General features: G+C 50.5%; 1 protein-coding gene across 2 annotated transcripts in view; it reads right to left on the bottom strand.

The window, feature by feature from the left end:
- OSBPL10 (oxysterol binding protein like 10) overlaps window positions 1–15602 on the bottom strand; it is a 342561-nt gene that overhangs the window by 13963 nt on the left and 312996 nt on the right. For both annotated transcript variants that reach the window (XM_055414753.2, XM_055414752.2), the window contains exons 9-10: window positions 2312–2498; window positions 110–292 (exon numbers count right to left, since the gene is read on the bottom strand). In XM_055414753.2, the coding sequence (XP_055270728.2) occupies window positions 110–292; window positions 2312–2498 (370 nt within the window). The remainder of the gene's footprint in view (window positions 1–109; window positions 293–2311; window positions 2499–15602) is intronic.

Here is a 15602-nt window from a genome sequence, read left to right as displayed (position 1 = left end):
AGGATAACAAGTTTCTAAAGGAGTCAGAACACGACTCTGGCCCTGTCCCCTGAGACGGCCTCACTGCCCCTTGGGTCACGTGCTGAGGACAACAAAGCTTGGTCCCCACCTGGACTCCATGGGGCCCTGCTTCTCCAGGGGGCGGATCTTCTTGGGGTACACGGGCAGTGTGGCTGTGTCGATGACCTTGGTCTCCCCGTTGTTGTAGGTGAACTCCAGGGTCCCGTTCCACTCCCCGTGGGCTTTGCACACGATGGTGTTGGTGGGGTTGTGCTTCACTTCCGCTGTGACCCTGAATGGAGAGGGCAATGAACACACTGTGAGGTTATCAGAGCACAGCCGGACTTCAAAAGGTGTGCTCACACCGAGAGATTTCTTTTTATGGGGTTGCTCTTTTACTCAAAGACTAGCTCTTAAAATGTGATCTAACATCCTTGAGCAGATAAGGAAAGCATCAGTGGGCAAACAGGTAGATCTGAATAAAGTCTAAGGATGCAGCAATGTTAATGGCTTAGTTTTTTTTAATTGAAGTACAATTTACACTGTGTGTTAGTTTTGAGAAAACAGTGATTCATATAGTTACACACACATATATGGACATGTATATATATTTTTTCAGATTCTTTTCACTTACAGATTTATAATAAGATACTGAGTAGAGTTCCCTGTGCTATACAGGAGGTCCATGTTGTTTACCTGTTTTATATAAAGTATGTATATGTTCATCCCGAAGTCCTAATTTATCTCCTCCTCAGTTTTCTCAGTTTGTTTTCAATTAATATTGCTTTATTGATTTTTGACAATAAGTTAGGCAGTTTAAAATTATACGTGCTTTATTGCTCTTTATTGTGAGTTGTTTAGTTGAATCTCATCAATTTCTTACTTTTGATGAACATGCAGAAGTTTTACAAAATGTTATTCAGTTCAGTTCAGTTCAGTTCAGTTCAGTCGCTCAGTCGTGTCCGACTCTCCGCTGGGGTGGAAATCACCCTTCTTCCTCAAATAGCATCTAACAGTATACATTTGGGGACCTCACTGATGGTCCAGTGGTTAATATTCCACACTTCCACTGCAAGGTGGTGGGTATGACCCTGGTGGAACTAGGATCGCTGGTCAGGGAACTAGATCCTGCACGCTGTGGGGTGCGGCCAAAAATTTCTTTTTTAGTAATAATAATGTACATTTCAACCACCAAAAGAACATAAGAGTTTCAGGAGAACTTTTCAATCACTAAACGAAGGCGACTCCCTACAGCCTGGTTTACAAGGGTCCCGGTGGAGATGTGTGGCCTCTTGCCTCACCCACCCAGCCTGGGGACTCAAGGGCTCAGCTCTCGGTGAAGGCAGAGCCCACTCCCTCTCCCTCGGAGCCTGCTGCGGGCAGAATAACACAGCAGCAATGGGAGGTGGAGGAGCCGGGTCCTCTTTTCCTAGAGGCCACACTCCGGATGAATGTGGAGTTTCTGAACACAGGCCTGGAAGTGTTCCCCCTGAGCCTGGACACAGCTGGGGGCCCAGGGTGCACCCAGGATCCTCTGGCAGATCCTGCAGGAAGGGTGTCTGTGCTGTGCTGGTAACGCTTTGACAACGGGCTCGCCAGGAGGGAAACACCCAATTTGCTGCCCTTCTGTGAATTTCTTCCTTGCCACAACCTTGGTGGATCTCAAGCCATCAGGCAGGATGAGGGCCTCAGAGCTGGGGAAAAGCAGCACACAATTGGCTCTGAGGAGCCAGTGTGTCCAGCTCCAAAACGGCCAGGAAGGCATCCACTTTCCGGGGGACACTCCAACACCCCTAGGTGAAGGCCCCCAGGACAACTTCCCAAGATAAAGGTATAAGAAAGTCCTCCTTTGCTTATCCAGTGATCTGCTCCAAAGGGGAAGAATCTTATAACCAGAACCAGGAAAACGAGGTGAAGCTCCGCTCAAAGCCCTCTCCTTCCACTTCTTAAGGCATGCTTCCTAGCTTCCCAAAGGAGAGAAACAGCCCTGCTCTCAAAAACACAGGATTCAGGATGTTGCATGGAGCTCATGGAGCAACTGTATCAGAACAGGTCAGGCAGAGGCCTCGGGAGCGACCGGTGACAATGACCCCAGAAGCCTCTGATCTCTGCTCTGTGTTCTGCCAGCACCTCACCAGACTGGGAAGGGTTCAGAACTCTGCCCCAGGAGACCCGACATCTGAAAAAGATCCGTTAACTGGATTTTGATTATCAGTGCATCTCCCGGCTGGAACCGAGGCTTCGGATGGAGAGAAGAGGCCTGGGGCCCCGTGATCAGACGGACGCGGGGCCGGCCCCGGCTGCCACCTACCTGTGGACCTTGCCCCCGTAGAAAGGCTTCGTGTGGAAGATGACGGTGGCCGAGTAGCCGGTCTGGGCGCAGGTGATGCTCACTTTGCCTCCGAGCTCCACCCAGGGGACAGTGAGGATGGACCGGGCGTAGGCACTGGGCAGGGTGAACACATACTCCTCGCCGTGCTCCAGCAGCCGCAGCGCTCCTGGGGAGGAGATGGCGCGTCAGGCCGCCTGCGGCGGGAGAGGGGCGGCCCGGCGGGGCTTCGCGCCCCACGTCCCGCATCGCAAGACTCCAGCCTCCCTGGCCTTCCCGGAGGTCCAAAGGGCAAACCCGCGCAGTTGGTAACCAAGAAAGGAGCAGCACTGCCTCTGACCGCAGCAGGGCCTGAAGACAAGCTACACGTCCATCGACCGGTGGACTGACGATGGGGTTGCGGCGCACGCACACCGCCAGGCAACGCGGGGACACGCCCCGCACACGGCGCGGCGGGACACGGCACACGCACGCACGCGGCGGGACGGGACGTGGCGCACGCACACCGCCCAGCACACGGCACGGCGGGACGCGGCGCACATGCACACGGCGCGGCGGGACGCGGCGCACATGCACACGGCGCGGCGGGACGCGGGGCACGCACACAGCGCGGTGGGACGGGACACGGCGCACATGCACACGGCGCGGCGGGACGCGGGGCACATGCACACGGCGCGGCGGGACGCGGGGCACGCACACAGCGCGGTGGGACGGGACGCGGCGCACATGCACACGGCGCGGCGGGACGCGGGGCACATGCACACGGCGCGGCGGGACGCGGGGCACATGCACACGGCACGGCGGGACACGGTGCACACACACGGCGCAGCGGGACGGGACGCGGGGCGCATGCACACGGCGGGACGTCAGCCGGAAGAGAGACTGAAACTGAGGCATGCACAGAAATGCGGACAGAACTAGTCTCTCACGTAGGGTGACGTCGGTCCGAAAGAGAAAGCAAATACCGTACATTAACACAGATACTTGGAGTCTAGAGAAACGGCGCAGATGGACCTGGTTCCGGGGCAGGAAGAGACGCAGACGTAGAGAGTAGACATCTGGACCTTGCACACAGCCTTGTCTTGTCAGCAGCCCCACCCGTGAACTACTGAACTCCTCATTCCATCCTCCTGGGTTGGGACACACAGATTGGAGGCCAGGAACCCACCGTGTCCTCCTTTGCTGGGCAAAGCAATAACGCTATTCTCTTCTACTTCACCCAAAACTTGGCCTCTGAGATTTGATTTGGTACCGGGGCATAGAAGCTGAGCTTGCAGCATCCCTGGGTACCAGAAGGTGCGAAGATGAGAAACCAAACCTGCTCCCGCCATGGACGTCACGCCTCCCCCCTCTGCGAAGGTCAGCTGCCTACCTGCCATTCCTCTGTGTACCGTGCCTCGACTGCACGTCAGGCACCGAGAACACACAGTGAACGAGACAGACTCAGTGTCTGCCCACAAGAAGGTGAAAAGAAAGGTGGGTGTGACTGGGGTGCCGGCAAAACCATGACTGTGATGAGAAGGGAAGGGGAGGAGCTGACCTGGCAGGAGAAACTTCCCTGGGGAAGGGACACAGGAGCTGGCTTAAGGGCCGAGTTGGGGAGGAGCGGAGGGGAAAGTATCAGGTTGAGGAAGGCATGTGCAAAGGCCCTGTGGTGGGAAGCAGCCAGGTGAGCATGGAGCTCGGGGGTAGGGGGCTGAGAAAAGGCCCCTGTGGGAGAAAGGGAGGCGGTGGGCAGAGGTGTGGAGGCTGCTGTGTCTACAGGGGCCAGACTGCATCTTTAAACTTCGAAAAAGCCTGTTGAAGAGTTCTGCCTTTATCCTGAGGGTAACACAGACAAGCTCAAAGGTTCTCAAAGAAATCACCGCTGCTGTCACCACCTAGGGGAGTCCACCCCGGAAGCTGAGCACTAGACCTAGAAAGCTCTGATCCTCTTGCAACAGTGCAAATGATATAGGTTCTCTCTTTTTCTAGGGAAAAGAATGATAGTTTGGATCAAGTTCTCAAAGGCCGCTGTGACCACTGCTGCACGCACCATCTTCCCGGGCTGCTAGACAGCGGGTGCATCAGTGTCCAGCTCCTGCCTGCTGGGCTCCCCCCACCGAGGCCCAGCGCCTCCCTGCCTGGCAGAGGCCTGGGAACAGGCAGGATGGGCTTCCTGAGGTTCGCTCTGTGTGAGAGCCTTCCTGGCCTCCCACTCCACCCTGGGGCTCTGCTTCCTGTAGAAATGCCCTCCTAGCTCCACTCCTGTCCACACTGGCCTGGCAATGGGCAAGGGCACCGAGAGCCTCAGGAAAGCCAGCGTGTGCTTCGGCCAGATCCACGCAACCAGAACCATCAGTGATATCCCCTCCCTGGGCCTCTGGTTGCTCTACCGGGACAAATAAGGAGACTCAATGCGCCCTGGGGACCCTGCCTGGCTCCATGGCCTTCACAACTACTCACTGAGCATTCCTCGATGAGAACGAAGAAATGAGAACTCAGCCAGCACTTCTCTCCAAGGGTAGATAAGCATCTAAATCAACAGGCCTAGGTACTACTCAGCCATGAAAAGAATAAAATTACATTTTCAGCAACATTGATAAAACTAGAGATGATCACACTATGTGAAGTAGATCAAGCAGAGAAAGACAGATGCCACATGGTACCACTTATATGTGGGTCTAAAATATGACACAGATGAGCTTATCTATGAAACAGAGCTTATCTACGAAACACCCTGCTTGTGTAACTTTCATGCAAAATACCCTGTGCGAAATGCCAGACTGGATGGACCACAAGCTGGAATCAAGACTGCCAGGAGAAATATCAACAATCTCAGATGACACCACTCTAAGGCAGAAAGCAAAGAGGAACTAAAGAGCCTCTTAATGAGGGTGAAAAAGGAGAGTGAAAAAGTGGCTTAAAAGTCAACATTCAAAAAACTAAGATCATGGCATCTGGTCCCATCACTTCATAACAAATAGATGGGGAAACAGTGGAAACAGTGAGAGACTTGGGCTCTAAAATCACTGCAGATAGTGACTGTAGCCATGAAATTAAAAGACGCTTGCTGCTTGGAAGAAAAGCATTGACAAACCTAGACAGCATATTAAAAAGCAGAGGCATCACTTTGCAGACAAAGGTCCATATTAGTCAGAGCTATGATTTTTCCAGTAGTCATGTATGGATGTGAGAGTTGGACTGTAAAGAAGTCTGAGACCAAAAAATTGATGCTTCAGACTGTGGTGCTGGAGAAGACGCTCGAGAGTCATTTGGACTGCAAGGAGATCCAACCTGCCTATCCTTAAGGAAATCAACCCTGAATGTTCATTAGAAGGACTGATGCTGACGTTGAAGATCCAATACTTTGGCCACATGATGAGAAGAACTGACTCATTGGAAAAGACCCTGATGCTGGGAAAGACTGAGGGCAAGAGGAGAAGGGGAGGACAGAGGATGAGATGGTTGGATGGCGTCACCGACTCAATGGACATGAATTTGAGCAAACTGCAGGAGATAGTGAAGGATAGGGAAGCCTGGCGTGCTGCAGTCCATGGGATCCCAAAGAACCGGATAGAACTTAGCAACTGAACAACAATAGCAACGAAATATAAAAAGACTCACATATATGGAGAACAGAATTGTGGTCGCCAAAGGAGAGGGAGCTAAGGGAGGGGTGGAGTGGGAGGCTGGAGTTAGTGGATGCAAACTCATTTACACAGGATGGATAAACAACAAGGTCCTGCTGTAGAGCACAGGCAACTACATCCCGTCTCCTGTGATGAGCCGTAAGGGAAGAGACTATGAAAAAGAATGTGTGTGTATATATACATAACTGAGTCACTTTGCTGTACAGCCAACAATAAAATTAAAAACATCAACCAATCAATTGAGCTAGAATTTGCCCAGCAGAGAGACACTGTAGGTGTGTCTGTGAGCTCGCCAGAGAGTCTGAAGGTACAGAGGGGTCACGAGTGCTGAGTTACCAAAGCCCACATAAAGATGTGCTGGAAGAGCCACTCAATTTACTCTTGAAAACTCCTTGAATCGCCCATGAGCCACAGTTGATGGAACAAACCAGGCTTGTCCAGAACCCTCACCCTCACCCCGGGTGAAGTCCTGTCAAGTCAGACCCACCGACACACAGCATGCTGTGTAAGCCCAGGGAACAGCTGCGTGTGTGGGGGTCACAGTCTCCCCCAGGGGGGCAGGATGCTCACATGCAGGCACATGGAGAAGCGAGGATCCCTGAGAAAAGCAGGCTTATGGGTCACTCAGGATCACAGGGGCAGGACTGAGGGGCAGAGATCGCAGCAACGTTGAAATCTCTCCCTCGCACTCTCCTGTGTTACGTGAATCCCTGTAACATAAACGCCCAAGAACACGGCTCCACTCCACCAGACACGCCGAAACTCAGAGCACACTGACCTCTGCACTGTCCTAAATTACAGCATCTTCCTCAAAGCCAAGCCTCAGGCCTCTCTCCTCACTGTCCCTCCTCCCACACCCCAGGGGGCCGAGATGCCCCAGGTGACCCCTGGGTCCCTGTCCTGAGATGCAGGCGAGGGTGGATCTGTGTCTCCCAGGAAGACCTGACCCTTGTCCCTTCTTACAGCTCCTGCTCAGGACCCTGGGGGAAGTATGGGCAGGCCTGAGTTTCATTTTCAAGGCTACTTGCACCCTTCCTAGAATTAAGCTGCTAAAGATAGAGGCAGGTGGCAAGTTTCAGCTCATGCGGAACAGATCTGACACCAAGTCAAAAGGGACCAGAAGTGGAAGCTGGGGAGAATGAGGCCCCCACTGACTCCCCCACACCCCAGTTCTGCTCAGGAGCCTCGAGGTCTCAGGGGCTGCGGCAGTGAGGAGGGGCCCCGAGGCCAGAGGCGGCGGCTGTGGGTGCTCCGTCACCTGCCTTCAAGGGCCCAGAGAAGGCGGCTCTCTGTCCCCCATCCCTGGCCTCCTCGCTGACAGACTATGTGGCAGTCCAATCCTCCCAGGGGACTCAGGTGTCCTGGAGAGCACCACCCACCCCTGACGTCCACACTGGCCCCTCTGTGGTCAGCCCTCCCAGCCTCGGCGACCCCAGCCCATTAGCACATCCCGTGGTGGCCTCTGCAGAGCAGGAGCATGCAGCAGCCATGAGCGCTGCATGCTGGGTCTTCCTGGTCTCCTTCACTAGTATAAACTTGGTGAGCTAGGATCAGACAAGTCATAGTTTCTTTAGAATATATTCACCTGGAGCATATGCCTGGAGATGGTTAGATAGCATCACCAATTCAATGGACATGAGCTTGGGCAAACTTCGGCAGATAGGGAAGGACAGGCAAGCCTGGCGTGCTGTAGTCCACGGGGTCACAAAGAGTCAGAAGCAACTAAACAACAACATATCTCACCATTTTTTAAAAAAAGTCTTAGATGAGACCTTCCCAGGTGGCTCAGGGGGTAAAGAATCTGCCTGCAATGCAGGATGCATGGGTTCAGTCCCTGGGTCGGAAAGATCCTCTAGACTAGGAAATGGCAACCTGCTGCAGTACTCCTGCCTGGAGAATCCTACGGACGATGAACCTGCAGCAGGAAGGCCATGGGGTCGCAAAGAATCGGGCATGACTGAGCACAGATGAGACCTTAGGTCACCAATCCCCAACATTTTTGGCACCGCACCAGGGACTGGTTTCATGGAAGAAACTCTTCATGGAGGGGGGTTGGGGGGGGTGGCCTGGGGATGATTCGAGCACATTACATTCACCGTGCACCTTATTTCTATCATCACATCATCGCAGGCTATCAGGCATTAGATCCTGGAGAGTGGGGACCCCTGCAGCATTCCAAGTCCTCCATCCTTCACCAGCCTGGTGACCTTAACTCCTCTGCCCCTCAGCTGATGCAGGAATAACGGTACCCACACCTCACGGGGATGTGAAAAGTTGACCCCTGAAACTCAGCTGAGAGCACACAGCTACGCTGCCAGGACACTGATCACTCCCCACTCTCTGGTCAGGTGAGTTCTTAGCAGTGCTTCTTCCGCTCAGGAATGAAGAGGAACTCACAAAGTCAGGTGATGGGTGATGCTCGTGGGGGAAGGGAGCCAGGTGGGAGGCAGCCTCCACCTGCCCAAACCAAGGTGAAATTTCCCTCAAGTCCACTGAAATCAGAGGAGCGAGCCCCAGAGCAAGGGTGATTTACTGCACTGGTGAAACTACCTTCCTGGGCTCTTTTTTGAAATCCTATAAATGTGTTCTCATTCATTAAATCACCAGCAATTATGCCTTCTCAAGACTCTGTTTTCAAGACTGCATACAAAAATCTGTCCCTAATAATGAATAAAAGACTATATTAAAACTAGACTTGCAAATGGGCTCACAAATGAAAGCTCCTTTTTAATTGGACTAAGAGCTGAGAAGGCAATGGCAAGCCACTCCAGTACTCTTGCCTGGAAAATCCAATGGACGGAGGAGCCTGGTAGGCTGCAGTCCATGGGGTCGCTACGAGTCAGACACGACTGAGCGACTTCACTCTCACTTTTCACTTTCACACATTGGAGAAGGAAATGGCAACCCACTCCAGTGTTCTTGCCTGGAGAATCCCAGGGACGGGGGAGCCTGGTGGCCTGCCATCAACGGGGTCACACAGAGTCGGACACGACTGAAGTGACTTAGCAGTAGCAAGAGCTGAGAGAAGCTGAAAAACAGCGAATAATCCAGCCTTCTGGCCATGGCTGGTCCTCAAGCTGGGAAGTTTCTGCTTTAAATCCCACCAATTGATTTATCAATAAACATAAGGCCAAGCATGAAGACTTTGAAACTGACAGATCTAAAATAATTTTGAGGAACCAGAATATTCCAACAGGACGTTGACTCTGGAAAGAAAGCACAGAAGCATAGAAAGTGACTCCAGGGAACTAGTCTGCAGGCCCCGGGGTGCCAGCCTTCATGGACAAACCAGTCCCGGCCTGTCCCCACGGACCCGTGTACTGGGCGCTGGTCTGGAGTTCTGGGGGGAAGGGGTTTCCAGACCAGCTGGATGAGCTATGAATCCAGCAATCTGGTGGGTCCCAAGCAGAGGGACCTGTGCCTTTCACAGAGCAATGTCACCTTGGGCAGGGCTGAACAGGTCAGAGCTGAGGGACTATTCAGGGAGGTCTCCGAGGAGCAACTAGGAAAAGTCAGGGCACAATTAAGCACTTGATAATGGCATTTTATCACAGCCAAACGCGCCACAGCCTAAAGGCAATCACTTAAAGCTTCCCTCGGACTTCCCTACTGGGCCAGTGACTAAGACTCCATGCTCCCAATGCAGGGGGCCCGGGTTCAATCCCTGGTCATAGATCCCACGTGCTGCAACAAAGATCCGACACAGCAAAATAAATTTTTAAAAAATATTAAAAAAAAAAAAAAAAGATTAGCGCAGGTAGTTAAGTGTAAAATTTCAAGTGGACCCATCTAATTTTTAGAAAGAAGGGCTGAAAAATGTCACTTCAAGCCCAACCAACACATTCACGGAATGTCCCGGATCAGTGCAAAGAAGGCAGTGAGGCAAAGAAAACCCACCCACCGCAGCACCACCCACCCGCAAGCACCGCCCAGAGGAGCCTTGGGCACAATCACCAGAATCGTGGAAGTCTGGTATTCTTAGAAGCATTTTCCAGATGGGAGAGACTGACTGAGGGGGAAACTGAGTCTTGTTCTGATGGCTGGGGCCATGCTCAGTAAAGCTTTAATCCAATTTTCTGTCGGTGGTGGGGCTGTGTTCCCTCCGTTATTCACCCTGAAGCCACTATGATGGAGATGATGAGGATAATGGCTGCCTCCTTCTAAAGGAGGCACTTTTGAAGTGCCTGCCACACTGAGTGCCCCCGACCCCGCAGCAGGCCACTGCTGACCCACAGCTCCGCCACAGACTCCTGGACACTCACAGGCCAGTCTGGGTCAGTTTCTTGTGGGGTCACTGCTTCTTTCTCCTGGGTCCTGGCAGGCACAAGGTTCTTTCTGTTTGTGCCCTCCCAGAGTCTGTTTCCCCAGTCCTGGGTACGGGTCATGGTGGAGAGTTCTGACAAAACATGATCCACTGGAGAAGGGAATGGCAAACCACTTCAGTATTCTTGCCTTGAGAACCCCAAGAACAGTATGAAAATGCAAAAAGACAGGACACTGAAAGATGAACTCCCCAGGTCAGTAGGTAGCCGATATGCTACTGGAACTCAGTGGAGAAATAAATCCAGAAAGAATGAAGGAGTGGAGCCAAAGCAAAAACAATACCCAGTTGTGGATGTGCCTGGTGATGGAAGAAAAGTCCGATGCTGTAAAGAGCAATATTGCATAGGAACCTGAAATGTTAGGTCCATGAATCAAGGCAAATTGGAAGTGGTCAAACAGGAGATGGCAAGAGTGAACACTGACATTCTAGGAATCAGTGAACTAAAATGGACTGGAATGGGTGAGTTTAACTCAGATGACCATTATATCTACTACTGTGGGCAGGAATCCCTTAGAAGAAACGGAGTAGCCATCATGGTCAACAGAAGAGTCTGAAATGCAGTACTTGGATGCAATCTCAAAAACGACAGAATGATCTGTTTCCAAGGCAAACCATTCAGTATCACAGTAATCCAAGTCTATGCCCTGACCAGTAATGCTGAAGAAGCTGAAGTTGAATGGTTCTATGAAGACCGACAAGACCTTCTAGAACTAACACCCAAAAGAGATCCTTTTCATTATAGGGGACTGGAATGCAAAAACAGGAAGTCAAGAAATACCTGGAGTAACTGGCAAATTTGGCCTTGGGGTACAGAATGAAGCAGGGCAAAGGCTAACAGAGTTTTGCCAAGAGAACGCACTGGTCATAGCAAACACCCTCTTCCAACAACACAGGAGAAGACTCCACACATGGACATCACCAGAGGGTTAATACCGAAATCAAATTGATTATATTCTTTGCAGCCAAAGATGGAGAAGCTCTATACAAGCAGCTGCTAAAAACAAGACCAGGAGCTGACTGGCTCAGATCGTGAACTCTTTATTGCCAAATTCAGACTAAAATTTAAGAAAGTAGGGAAAACCACTAGACCATTCAGGTATGATCTAAATCAAATCCCTTACACAGTGGAAGTAACAAATAGATTCAAGGGATTAGATCTCATAGAGTGCCTGAAGAGCTATGGACGGAGGTTCATGACATTGTACAGGAGGCAGTGATCAAGACCATCTCCAAGAAAAAGAAAGGCAAAATAGTTGTCTGAGGAGGCTTTACAAACAGCTATGAAGAGAAGAGAAGCAAAAGGCAAAGGAGAAAAGGAAAGATATACCCTACTGAATGCAGAGTTCCAAAGAATAGCAGGGAGAGATAAGAAAGCCTTCCTCAGTGATCAATGCAAAGAAATAGAGGAAAAGAATACAATGGGAAAGACTAGAGATCTCTTCAAGAAAACTAGACATACCAAGGGAACATTTCATGCAAAGATGGGCTCTATAAAAGAAATGGTAGGGACCTAACAGAAGCACAAGATATTAAGAAGAGGTGGCAAGAATACACAGAAGAACTGTACAAAAAAGATCTTCACGACCCAGTTAATCACGATGGTGTGATCACTCACCTAGAGCCAGACATCCTGGAATGCGAAGTCAAGTGGGCTTTAGGAAGCATCACTACGAACAAAGCTAGTGGAGGTGATGGAATTTCAGTTGAGCTATTTCAAATCCTAAAAGATAATGCTATCAAAGTGCTGCACTCAATATGCCAGCAAATTTGGAAAACTCAGCAGTGGCCACAGGACTGGAAAAGGTCAGTTTTAATTCCAATCTCAAAGAATGGCAATGCCAAAGAATGCTCAAACTACCACACAATTGCACTCATCTCACACGCCTGCAAAGTAATGCTTAAAATTCTCCAAGCCAGGCTTCAACAGTACGTGAACTGTGAACTTCCAGATGTTCAAGCTGGATTTAGAAAAGCCAGAGGAACCAGAGATCAAATTGCCAACATCCATTGGATCACTGAAAAAGCAAGAGAGTTCCAGAAAAACATCTATTTCTGCTTTATTGACTATGCCAAAGCCTTTCACTGTGTGGATCACAACAAACTGGAAAATTCTGAAACAGATGGGAATACCAGACCACCTGACCTGCCTCCTGAGAAACCTGTATGCAGGTCAGGAAGCCACAGTTAGAACTGGACATGGAAAAACAGATTGGTTACAAATTGGGAAAGGAGTACGTCAAGGGTGTATATTGTCACCCTGATTATTTAACTTACATGCAAGTACATCATGAGGAACGCTGGACTGGAGGAACCACAAGCTGGAATCAAGATTGCCAGGAGAAATATCAAGAACCTCAGATATGCAGATGACACCATGCTTATGGCAGAAAGCGAAGAAGAACTAAAGAGCCTGTTGATGAAAGTGAAAGAGGAGAGTGAAAAAGTTGGCTTAAAACTCAACATTCAGAAAACTAAGATCATGGCATCCAGTCCCATCATTTCATGGCAAATAGATGGGGAAATAATGGAAACAGTGACAGACTGGTTTTTTTTGGCTCCAAAATCACTGCACATGGTGACTGCAGCCATGAAATTAAAAGACACTTGCTCCTTGGAAGAAAAATTATAAGCAACTTAAACCGCTTATTAAAAAGCAGAGACATTACCTTTCCAACAAAGGTCTGTCCAGTCAAAGCTGTGGTTTTTCCAGTAATCACGGATGGATGTGAGAGTTGGACTATAAAGAAAGCAGAGCGCCAAAGAATTGATACTTTTGAACTGTGGTGTTGGAGAAGACTCGAGAGTGCCTTGGACTGCAAGGAGACTCAACCTGCCCATCCTAAAGGAGATCATTCCTGAATATTCATTGGAAGGACTGATGCTGAAGCTGAAACTCCAATTGTTTGGCCACCTGATGCAAAGAACTGACTCATTGGCAAAGACCCTGCTGTTGGGTAAGATTGAAGTCGGAAGGAGATGGGGAGATGAGACAGTTGGATGGCATCACCGACTGGATGGACATGGGTTTGGGTAAACTCTGGGGGTTGGTGATGGACAGGGAGGCCTGGCATGCTGCCGTCCATAGGATCGCAAAGAGTCGGACACAACTGAGCAACTGAACTGAACTGAGAAGCATTTTCTGTGAAAAGTCAGAAAAACGGTGGGTTGCAGAGCTCACCCTTAATTAATATGGAGGAAAGGGAGATGGGCTACTGACAGGACTGAGACGGACTGAAAGCCCCGCCAGAATGAGGGCAAGCCTCCAGGCCCGTCCACGGCAGGAATAGATGGGGTGGGGGCAGAGGGGGCCTTGCCGAGTCTCTCTCCAGACCCTTCCTTCTCCGTCAGCACTCCACTGAGATGTCTGAAGGAGAATTTTCAGGCACAGAGGAAAAATGAGAGCAGAAAACCCCAGCTCTGCTCCAGAGACGGTACAGCAAGGGTGTGACAGGATTTCCAACACACGCCATTAAGAGCTCTGTCCCATGTGGTGCAAGGTGAATGAAGTCCGCGGCCCCTACCAGCCACCCGAAAGGAACGGGGGAGCCCAGATTCTGAGTGTCAGAGGCCGACCCTGCACTCAGCAGACCTGAGTCTCCAGGTCCTAAGTGACAAGTTTTAACCTCAGCTGGGACCTCCCCACAGAGTCCCAGCATGCAGAGTCACTGTCTGCTCAAGTCGCCCCTCGAATATCTAAACCCTTGAGAGTCCCTTGTACCGCAAGGAGATCCAACCAGTCCATTCTAAGGGAGATCCATCCTGGGTGTTCATTGGAAGGACTGATGCTAAAGCTGAAACTCCAATACTTTGGCCACCTCATGCGACGAGTTGACTCACTGGAAAAGACTCTGATGCTGGGAAAGGTTGGGGGTGGGAGGAGAAGGGGACGACGGAGAATGAGATGGCTGGATGGCATCACCGACTCTGTGGACATGAGTTTGAGTGAACTCCGGGAGTTGGTGATGGATACGGAGTCCTGGCGTGCTGTGATTCATGGGGTCGCAGAGAGTCAGACACGACTGAGCGACTGAACTGAACTGAACTGAACATAACCCACCTGGACTCCGGCGCACTCCTTCTTCCAAACCAGCACCCCTTCCAGTCTTCCTCACCTCAGCGAAGGGCTATTCCATCCTTCTAAGCTGCTCAGGCCAAAAGCCTGGTGTCATCTGTCTCTCCCAGCTCACATCTGAGACCCAGATGTATCTGATGAGGGGTTACTATTCCAAACAAAGAACTCATACATCTCAACATTAAAACACCAAACAACTGAAAATGAAGTACAGGATCTGAAGAGACACACAGCAGTCCGTATCTCTGCTTAACAGCCAACAGGCACAGGAGAAGATGCTGCATGTCTCAAATCATCAGGGAAAGGCAGATCAAAACCACAATGAGCTATCACCTCACACCTGTCAGAACGGCCATCATGAAAAAGATCAAAGAAGTGCCGGTGGGGGTGTGGAGAAAAGGGAACCCTTGGACACTTGCTGCAGCCACTATGGAGAATGGTGTAGAGGTCCCCCAAACCAAGGATAGCACCTCCAAACAACCGGGCAATCACACTTCTGGGTATTTATCCAAAGAGAATGAAAACACTAATTGGAAGAGATACACACACGCCTATGTTCAGAGCAGCATCATGTACAATAACCAAGATATGGAAGCAATGTAAGTGCCCATCAATAGACAAATGGATAAAACAATTGTGGTATAAACACACAATGAAATTGTAATGACAAGAACTAATGAAAGTTTGCCCTTTGTGGCAAAAGCGATAGAGTAGAGGGTATTATGCCACGTGAAATAAGCAGACAGACAAAGAGAAATACTGCATGATATACCTACGGTGGAATCTAAAAAACAAAATGAACAAGGCAAACGAACAAACAGGACACAGCAGAAACGGATTCAGAGGACAGTCGGATGGCTGCCTGAGGGGAGGGAAGAAATAGATGGCAGATTAGGAGGCACAGACTTCCAGCTGAAAAATAAGTAAACGAGGCACGGGTACGAAGTGTATCGTGCTGGGAGGAGCACCACCAATTATGTAGTATTTTAGGTGGCGCTAGTGTCGACTGAGCGACTTCACTTTCACTTTTCACTTTCCACTTTCACACATTGGAGAAGGAAATGGCAACCCACTCCAGTGTTCTTGCCTGGAGAATCCCAGGGACGGGGGAGCCTGGTGGGCTTCCGTCTATGGGGTCACACAGAGTCGGACACGACTGAAGTGACTCAGCAGCAGCAGCAGCAGTGTTGAAGAATCCCAGGAAACACAAGAGACATGGGTTCGATCCCTGGGGCGGGAAGATCC

This window comes from Moschus berezovskii, chromosome 24 (assembly GCF_049115385.1).
Source record: "Moschus berezovskii isolate FMDL1 chromosome 24, NW_MosBer_1.0, whole genome shotgun sequence".
NCBI classification, from domain to species: Eukaryota; Metazoa; Chordata; class Mammalia; order Artiodactyla; family Moschidae; genus Moschus; species Moschus berezovskii.
Note: the sequence above shows the minus strand (reverse complement) of the source record. Positions and strands in the feature narration are given on the sequence as shown.